This window comes from Xenopus tropicalis, chromosome 4, assembly GCF_000004195.4.
Source record: "Xenopus tropicalis strain Nigerian chromosome 4, UCB_Xtro_10.0, whole genome shotgun sequence".
Taxonomy (NCBI): domain Eukaryota; kingdom Metazoa; phylum Chordata; class Amphibia; order Anura; family Pipidae; genus Xenopus; species Xenopus tropicalis.
Window position 1 is genome coordinate 107,116,489 of NC_030680.2, and position 10,329 is coordinate 107,126,817.

Sequence of the window (10,329 nt, forward strand, 5' to 3'; positions counted from 1 at the left end):
ATACAGACACAAAGGAAGCCTGGGCAGAGAGCCAAGATGAAAGTTCACAGTTTCCTTATTGAGTTTCAATGGGAACCACGCTGATGACATGAGGTAAAGCATGAAAGAGAAACACACACACTGATTCCAGCTTTCTAGTCTCCACCCCTACAAAGCAAATGCCTTAAATACTAGGGTATCACTGCCTCTCCAAACACAATCAGACCTCATCTTCAGATCTCTATTCAGGCACCTTTAGGCAGACCTTCCATACTTTGTGAATTCAGAGAGCATGGAACATACAGTTTTTATGCCAACACCACAAAGGCCACAGGCAGCATCCAAATCCAAATGGAGCATCTTCCACATTTGTACAATTTGTACTTTTGTGCTCTCTGTGGCTGTGCTTGCATTCTGCCTTGCTTTTCACCAGGTAAGTGCAATATAATTGCTTCTGACAGTGCAAATGAAACACAGTATACCCGTATAGCCTGCTTATTGGTCTACATTCTCAAGGTGTGTGCTTAACCTGCAGAGATGATATAGATAGCTGCAAAAATGCAATACTATTACTATACTGTTACTATTTCAGGATGTTCATAACTCTGAATTCTTGACAAGCAAGTTTTATTTAAATGTGTTTAAACAGATGCTAATATCATTTGATAAACTGTACACTTCTGAATGCAACTAATGGGCACTGGTACTGATTACATGTGAATGTACTTGCTAATGTGATAGAACTGACTTCTTAGCAAAAACTTTTGTCTTGCATTGCTTTATGCCACAGATGCAGTTTAGGTCACTGCAGAGTTTTTGCAGGGGGGACCCAGATGAGACACATTTTGTCACTAATTTGATCTGTTCTTAACAGTAATATTTTAAAGCATATTTATATCAGTCAAGTTTGGTTCGTCAGATCTATGGTGGAGCTTAACCCAAATATTACTCTTTATGGACTTTAGAATGGTTAAAATATATATATATATATAAAGCATTATACTGAAATGTTGAATTACTCACTATTTCTGCATTTTCACCACAGGCTAAATATCTCACTGTGTGCAGTTCCAAAGCTAAATGGGGTAAGAGAACTTCTTTGTTTTTAGTGTTTGATAAAAATTATTTTAAGATTTATGTAAACTTGGAACCAGGTCAGTAAGAAGCCTTCCACATGTGGTTAGCACAACCTTCATGCACAGTGTAGCATTGTCTGGATCCCAGAAAATACTCTTCTATAAAAGGGTTTAGGCTATGGCAAAAGTAATAATGCAAAAATAATATTTAACTACAACACTAATTAAATTCATTTCTGTGCTTTTCCCAAATGCTTACTAACGGGCCTACTTAGCATGTTTGGGTACAAGTGTAGGAGTGCTCTCTTGTGTCTGTACCATTGGAAGGTTTAAACTGCCCTCTGTGCCTTGTACCATGATAACATGTTGGTGCAAATATCAGTGCTGTAAAACACAGGTAGTTCAGTAAATAATTCCTTCTACAAGTGTGGGTCAAGAGCAGGGCTCCCTAGTTATTGCGTTACCTGCAGTTTGGATGTTTAAAATGACATGCGATCTAGGGGGCATTACAGTGGAAACCCACATGCTGCCCATCTCACACCCCTTCTGCAGAGAGCACTTCTTGCATACAGCTGTTTGCACTCCATTCTGGGAGTGTAAACAGTTGCTCTTCAGGGCTCAACCAGTGTATTTTAATGGGTCAAGGTAAAAAGTGCAATAATGTCCAACTTTGCAACCTTGTTTTTATGTTTAGACCCTTGCCTCTGGTTTGCTAAATCTATAAACTCAGTTTCTCCATTTAAAAGCATCATGTCAGCCAATGCTGACTACCCAAAATGAAAAACCAAGATGACATTCATCATACAACTATGGATTATCCGGTAACCCATAGGAAGATGTATGCATGTATGGGAAGGGAATTTCCTGCTCTGACTACGGTTAATTGGTTTGATTAGCGCAAGTGTGATTGACCCGCTGGCCCTTTACTGTTTTTCAAAATAACTACAGTTTAACTCAATATTCTTGGGTATATGCCCTTTGTTTTACAACTCTCAGCTTATTAAGGAAGATTTCATTTTTCATATGTGGATTTCTTGGGCCCTTTTAAAACAGCACAATCTATTCCTGAAATTGCTTTTGTTCCATTGATTTTAATGTTTAGCATAACAGTAATGTGTAACTTTGAAATAAATCCAATAGGAATATTTTGAATAATGTAGAGCTGCAATGCTGCCACTAGAGAACAATATGTAATATGTAACACGCTGAATTCAACATTCCATTGTGGGCTTGACGGATTCCCAAACAGTTTTTTCTACATTTGTATTTAGCTGACTCCAAAGTATGTAGTCAAACCAGATCTCAAAATTTTGTGTCTTATGGCTTTAATGTGAGAAATTAAAAAATTACAGGGGATGCAATTTTGCTCAAATAATGCACATTCAGCCAAATTTAAAAATTGTGGATTAGGTGTATCTTAAAGCAATGGCTTGCGATGTGTTTCCTCTTTATTTATCTGATCTATATTACATTTTCCCATTGCTGAAGTAAAACTTACTGTGTAACGTAGAAGTAGCCTGAATTCGCAGAGTGTTTCTCTGAGCACTGTCTTGCAAGTTACACTAATTTAAATTACATTTAATTTTGCATTTTTAGCAGTTTAGCCTTCTAATGGCAGGCTTTTAGGTCAGCCCTAGAATTAACTAAATACAGGAAGTAGAAATACAGGAGTAGAAAATGCATAGACAGTTGGGGCACATTTACTAAAAGTCTAACATTTCCCATTTATTTGTACAAATCTAAACACATTAATTTCTATGAACGTCTGACATTCACTTAAAAGTCTGAAGTGAAAAAAATCTGTGTGGAAAAAGAGTTGCAAAAATTGGCACACAATAGGGAATGGACATTTGGCATCCACTTTTACATGATCTCAGCAAGTTTTAGCTGGCGAATTGTCGGATTCAGATTTTTAGCCGTTTTGTCATACAGTAGATATCGAATAAGACTCAACTCAACTCAAACTGTTAGTGCAAAAAATCCGAATTGGACAAAAAAAATTCTGCCAGTTAGTAAATGGCCCCCTTAGGGTTGCTGAAAATGGACTTTCATTAGAAGCCAATGAGCTAAAGCCTGCCCAACAGTATAAATCTTAAACGTCTAATATCTCTGAAAGGGTAAGTTTATATCAATATTTTTTATTTAGATTCTCTTTAATCTTTTACATGCCATTTGTAAAAAATGCAGGATTGCAAGTTGTTTGGCAATATGTAAAGGGTTAGATCACCAAGAATGTGAAGCATGGTAGAAGCCATAGAAAGGATGTGTGCCAATTTTTTAACACCGTACTGGTTGTCAGGAAAATGATAACGAGAGTGAGCAATAGGGTTGCCACATTTGCAGGCAGCAAAATCTGGACAAAGGGGTAGAGTGATGACATTGAAGGGCAGACCTGGTGATGTTAGGGGGTGGCTATGACATTACATGCTGCACGATTTTCTAATTCAAAAAATGTAAAAGCTTGGCAGGAGGTTTTGAACTGGACAGACCTATAAAAACCATGCTGCCCAGTTCAAAACCAGAAAGGGATAACCCTAGTCAGGAAAGTGTTGTCCTTTAGAATTCCCCAGTTTGATCTTTAATATATCTGCTCTCTATGCATAAGGAATATAATTTTTAGCTTAAACCCCCCCTCCCCCCAAAAAACTAAGAGTGATCCTTTGAGCACTTTTTTACAAGTTACTCTAATTTCTGTTTCAGTGTTTTCTGAGTTATTAGCAGTTCTGGGCCAGTTTTAGCCAAGCCAATACTAGGGGGCCGATTCATTAAACACGAGTTCGAATACCGAATGGGAAAAATTCTAATTGGATACGATAATTTCTGTAGATCGCAAATATCATGAAAATGTTTACGAAAAATCGTATTAGTCATGATAATATCGTATTGGCGATGCGAAAGTCACAAAATTTTCATACCGAACGATAGTAAACAGCGGCAGAACCTTTCCGAATTTTTCGCGCAAGCATACGAAAAAGTGGCGCAAGCGTGAAAAAAACGGCGACAATACGCTCAGAGCGTTAGAATGAACGTTCCGAGCGTTCGTGTCTTAATAAATCTCCCCCTAGGCTTTCAGTTCAACAGCTCTCTCTGAAGGTCAGAGTCAGTGACCCTAACCTATCTATTCACTTTTTATACTCTTCCTGGATTCAGTTGCTGACTCTCAGTTTAGCCACAAGCTTTGTAAAAATGCACAAACGCAGGTCAGAAACCACTACAAATAGAAAATCACTGTAAATTGCAACACTGCTCAGAGAAGCACCCTAAGCATTAGATTCTTTTTAATGCTTTGTCAGGCTTTTGTTCTTCCTTAAGGGTATTTTATTGCCTATATTCTGTCGATTAAAGGTTATTTGAATTTTGTTACATGTTTGAGCTATACTGTGTCTGTTAATATAAGAACATGCAAACAGAATAGAATGAGTAACTTAAGCTTTGACATCTGATTTTCTCAGTCGTTATTTATCTGGACATGAAAAGTGTCCTGATTCCATATACTTAACATGGTGGAGGAAATAACATTACTGGATATGACTTGATGCTTAGGGCTGTGAGACGGGGAGATTAGTCGCCGTGCAACAAATCACCCTTGTCGCGGGCGACTAATCTCCCTGAAATGCCATTGTACCGGCTAGAATGTAAATCACAGCTGGGGTGGCATACACAGCACAGCGTTTTGCCGAAATCGCTGAAGTTGCCTTGAGAGGAAACTTTGGCGATTTTGGTGTCGCGTTTGCCATCCCACCCGCGATTTACATTCTAGCCGGTGGGATGACATTTCGGGGAGATTAGTTGCCTGCGACAAGGGTGATTTGTTGCACGGCGACTAATCTCCCCGTCTGTCACAGCCCTTAGTCCCATCCAAAAATTGTGTGTTCCAGTAAAACAATTGTTTCTGGGCTGCTATTCAATTAACTGATGCAATGTCTGGTTACAGAAACAAATATTTCAGAGAAGTTTTGTTTTAAGATCTTTTCTCTCCTTCTACAGTAATCGGAAAACAAGTCATCAATACATGAATATATTTTAATTTCACATGCACATTTTCTACATTTGCTTTCTACATTTGAGGAGTACAATTTTTAAAAAATCTATTTAATAGCTTAATTTTTTGGGGGGCTAGATAATCTACCATAACTTTAATGGGAATGATCCCCATTTAGGTCTAGAGATAAACTTTCTGAAATGGCCTTTGATCCTGCCTAAACACTAGGATCAGATACATTATTCTAAATAAACAACATCATGTGAGCTACAAATCATCAGGCTTTTGATGTTAGTGAAGTTGAAAATTGCAGTTTGACATTTGGGACATGTCAGTTGTACATTCCTATGTGTGTGCTGATTTTTTTTTTTTCATTTTGTAAGCTCCAGATTCAAACACATGGCTATGGAGACCCAAGAAGTGCAGCCTAGAGTGGCTCAAGGCGAACAACTCGACAGTGGAAATAAACATAACAGGCTTTTACATGATCCACATCCAAGTATCCTACTCTGTGTCTTTACAAAATGGAATGGTGCCAAAGTCTCAGATTGAGCTAAAAGTGCTTTGTGATGGTTCTTCACAGAAAAATATAATAAGGGAAGTCTTTTTCACAGATGCTGCTAATCAAAAAAAAATTGTTACATTAGATGCATCTGCTCTTCTAATGAAAGGAAACAAAATCCAACTTCATATAGAAGGACATACAAATGCTATTTTGGTACATGATAGTTTAACTTTCTGGGAAATAAATGCAATTACCGGTCCTGAAATCGGGCCTTCTGGACATTGTACAGCTGACAAACTGGAGAGCAGATAAATAGCCATGCAAAAATATGACATCTGATATAAGGTGAGCCTTCAGGGATGTTGTGCTAAGTAAGCAAATATAACATGCTTAATGCTGGTTTGGGGTTCTTACTATTTAAAATTTTTTAATGTATAGTTGATTTGTCAACATTAATAAAGATTTAAAAAGGGGGTTGTTACTCATGAATTCTCTTCTATTTGCACTCTCATATCGAGAAAGGATCAGTCCATAGGCTAATGGAGCCTGCCACTGTATAGTTGGTAAAGGGAAAAGACAAAGGAGATTGGGATGTTAAAAAACAGATAAGACACAATAAAATGTTGCTTGAATACAAAGGGAAGGGAGAAATAAGAAAGGGATGAAGATGTGAAAAGAGAATAGCATAGGAGAAAAGAGAATAAGAAAACTAGGGGAATACAGCAAGGCTGAGAGTAAGCTAGATGTAATATTAGAAATTGGAAGGTGGAGGCAGCAAAAAAATATGTATAAACTTAAAGGAGAACTAAAGCTTTACAAAGAAACAGGCTAGAAATGCTACATATTATGGTTTGAGCTTCTTTATTAGCCCAAGGCTACCACAGACCTTCAGCAGTGAAATCTTGTTACTATGAAGATGCCCCCAGTAGATCCCCATCTTGTTGCCCAAGTTTAGGTACAAACTCACAATATACTGTATAAATGATATATACTATATACGTTGTAAGTCTCAATGCAAGGCTAATCAGTCATAGATTCACATTACATGGCAGCTCAGAAGCAAATGCATTTTGTAGCATAATATAATAATCAGGACTGCAGAAACAGCTTCTATGACAGACAAGCCTTACTTTTGCTTGATGATTTATGATGACTTCTAAGCCTAGCCTCTTAGCAGGCAACCCAGAGCACACTGAGCATGCGCAGTGCCACTGGCACTCAATAGATGGCCTAAAAAGATCCAAGTGTGAACCATTACTAATATAAGGCACTGAGCCTCTCTGCTGATACAGCAAGTTCCGTTTATAAAGTAAACTATATATAGCCATATTTATTTTTAGACTTTGGTTCTCCTTTGACCTTTCATTTGCAAGGATAAGCATACTAGCAGTTTTATTCTGCTAGTGTTTGAGCTATGGGTTTCATATGTGATTTATAAACATAACATTTGTCATACATCTTTCTTTTAAAATGAATGTATAATCAAAACAATACTGTAAAAGCAATGTTGATTTCCTTAATTTGAAAGCTTTGGGGGCACAAAGCTCAAGTACTGCATTGTGCTATATAGAAAGAGAAAAGAAAAACTTGAATAAATATAATATCTTGCATATATGTTGACTTTTGCATTCTTATTGTTAACAAAAACATGTAAAATGCATGTTTGTCAGAATTTAAAAAAAAAGAAAAAAAATCATCAGGACGATGATGATGAGCAAATTTTTTGGCAGCATTTCACCATTGGCGAATTGTTTCACTAAACTTCAGCAAAAATTTGTAACAAATTAGTAAAAAAAAAAAATCACGGGCACATCAAAATAGGCGCAGTTGCATCAAAAAAGTTGCATGCGACAAGTGCATGTTTAGCCGTTTTACCAATCAGCTCAGATCACTAATCTGATTTTAGAATAATTGATCTACTAAAACTAACATTTCTTAATTTTTTATTTTTAAAAAATTTGGATAAACTCATTTCCATGAATGTCTGGCATTTACTTAAAAGTCTGAACTGAAAAAGTCAATGTGGGAAAAATTCACAGAAAAGAATCAAAACTGCAAATTTTTCGAATTGTTACACTGAAAAATAAACCTCAAAAATCCAAATCCTCAAAAGTTTTGAAGCAAAAGAAGGATCCTTCAGGGAAGGGACATCTGCCATTGACTTCTACGTGATCTTGGCAAGTTTTAGCTGCGAATTGTTAGATTTGCATTTTTTAGCCATGTTGTCGCATAGTAAGGGGCCGATTCACTAAAGTCCAAAAAAACGAGCACTATTTATAGCATGCGTTAAAAATATTATCAATTTTTATTTTTTGCAAGATTCACTAAAATGACACTTGTCAGAATTAAGAAGCGATGTTTTTGGCGTTATTTATCTGATGAGCGATTTTAAGCGATATTTTAACGCCTGTGTGATAATTTATGCCACGTGTGATATTTTTTGCCGCTTGCTATATTAGCGCACGCTATTATGCACGTAACCATTACTTTCTGAAAACTAGCGTTCTGAAAATAACCATTTCCCTGCAAGCTGGAGGCTGCATCACTCTAGGGCCAACACATACTTGAAAAAATCCGACTGCAAAGTCCATCTTGTCACCACAGACAATCACCAGCTGCAATTTTGTTTAGTAACGCCTACTTCTGGGAGCTGTTAAGTTTCACAGTAATTATTGCCACATTTTACGTGTTTAACGTTCATATGCGTTTGTGAATCATGCGTTAGTATTATTTCTATTCGCTGATTACCGCAATGCGATGAAAATAACTCATTGCGATAATGCTTTTTTTTTTACGCATGCGATATGAGTGATAACACATGCAAAATGACTTTGATGAATCAGTACTTAATTATCGCACGATTTTTAACACAAAAAACTATACAATAAGCGCTAACACCCTTTAGTGAATCGGCCCCTAAATCTTTTTTTTTCTCTTGTTTTTTTAGTGCTAATTTAGTAAATGGCCCCCTTAGGATTACTGACAATGGGCTTTCATGGCCCCCATAATGTAACAATGCTGAAAAATCACAAATAGTTCCAGCAATTAAACAAATCACACACACACACATGAAAAAGGAAAAGAAAAATAATCTGGAGGATTTGCTTCTACGGGTTCTGTGACATAACTCATAAAATAGTATAACAAATTACATAATGAAAACTGTTCTGTAAAATAATTCCAAACAGATATTACTAATTCATTTTAAAACTCAGAACATGTTTCTTTTTCTGTCATTTGTTACTTTCAGCTGGCAGATTACAAGCGCAGGCCAGCAGCAATCAATTCAGTAAAAAATCTCATTAACTGTGTCCTAGTTCGCAAAGATTCTTTCATGCAGAGTCTAATCCCAACTGTACTGAAAGGCAGATTTACTAACACCCAAATTCAAGTTATTACTGCAATTTGTCTTTTTTATGCTAAAAATTATGAATTCAAATTTACTAACCTTGAACATTAAAGATGTAAAACTGCAAAGATTTTGAATTAAAAAATTAAGCATCTAAAAGTTGGCGAGTTCATGTAGAAGTCAAATGCAGTCATATTAGCAAAATTCAAGCAATTTTTAAATTTAAGTTTTTAAGATAAATTTGAAATTTGTTACCCAAGGCAAGTACCAGTCGCATTATGCCGCCCTGTGCAAACAGCAATCACACTCTGTGCATACAGTATTCACACAGGACTATTAGGATGATGCCACACTTGGCGTAGTCCTGATTTTTTCGGCAAGCGGAAAAACGCTTAGCGAAAATTCAGCCCTACGCCTGCTACTTGTGCCTGCACCCGAATGAATGGGATACGCTCGGGTGCAGGCACATGTAGCCGATATACGCACGAAAACGCGTGAGAATGCAAAGTCTCGTGTTTTCATGCGTATATCGGCTACATGTGCCTGCACCCGAGCATATCTCATTCATTCGGGTGCAGGCACAAGCTGAATTTTCGGCAAGCGTTTTTCCGCTTGCCGAAAAAATCAGCCCTACGCCAAGTGTGGCATGAGCCTTAACTACCAAATAATAATTTGGTAACCTCAAGGTACTGTGGTTCATGTGTGTGTGTATTTGGATCCCTAAATTCAAAACTAGTCTCAGGTGCTAAAAAATCTATATACAAACAGGGCTGCCATCAGAAATCACGGGGCCCATAGTAAAAAATTATTAGGGTCCCCCAGAGGCCTAATGGTTAAAAACCAGAACACATATTGGCAGCCAGGGGCACTGTGTAACCAACAACAGGGAGACGTGACAGCAGTACTAATGGTTATGGCACAAGACGAGACTGGGGAAACTCTTTGCTACTTTCAATAAGTAACAAATCTGATGAAAATACCTCTCCCTTTTTCCACATTTTTCAGCAATTTTGCTGGATTGCCACAAGTAAGATGCAGGCCTGGATTTGTGGCAAGGCCACAAAGGCCCATGCCTAGGGTGGCAACAATTTAAGGGCGGCATGCCGCCCAATCGCATTAAAATTTGCCGGAGGAGCTGAAGAAGATGCCAGAGAAGGAAACTGGCAAACTTTTTTTTTTTAGACCCTGCCCTGGGCTCCACTGCTACCCCCTGGGCACCATTGATTTTTATTTACAACTTGTGGGGGGGTCTGGCCCTGGCTTTGTACCAATGGGAGGGGCCGAGGGGAGGGCCCAGAAAATTTTGTTGTGAGGGGCCCTGTGATTTCTGATGTTGGCCCTGGATGCGCATGAGCGCGATCTGGGTTTGGGGAGGAGGCAAATGGGGCAGCCTTTTGGGCACCGCAAACTCAAATACAGCACTGGTAAGGTGTTTTAA

At 37.8% G+C, this 10,329-nt stretch overlaps 1 protein-coding gene across 1 annotated transcript; it reads left to right on the plus strand.

The window, feature by feature from the left end:
• Positions 1-204: 204 nt before the first annotated feature.
• LOC100493447 lies at positions 205-6,356 on the plus strand. Its single transcript, XM_002934170.4, has 3 exons — positions 205-412; positions 1,025-1,064; positions 5,421-6,356. The coding sequence occupies exons 1-3, from the start codon at positions 272-274 to the stop codon at positions 5,852-5,854; spliced, it is 615 nt and encodes a 204-aa protein (XP_002934216.2). The 5' UTR covers positions 205-271; the 3' UTR covers positions 5,855-6,356.
• Positions 6,357-10,329: the final 3,973 nt, after the last annotated feature.

Coding starts and splice junctions, on each gene's coding strand:
- LOC100493447 (XM_002934170.4), top strand. CDS start 272: ATGGAACATACAGTTTTTATGCCAACACCACAAAGGCCACAGGCAGCA. Junction 413..1,024: donor TCTGCCTTGCTTTTCACCAG/GTAAGTGCAATA, acceptor TTTTCACCACAG/GCTAAATATCTCACTGTGTG. Junction 1,065..5,420: donor CAGTTCCAAAGCTAAATGGG/GTAAGAGAACTT, acceptor TCATTTTGTAAG/CTCCAGATTCAAACACATGG.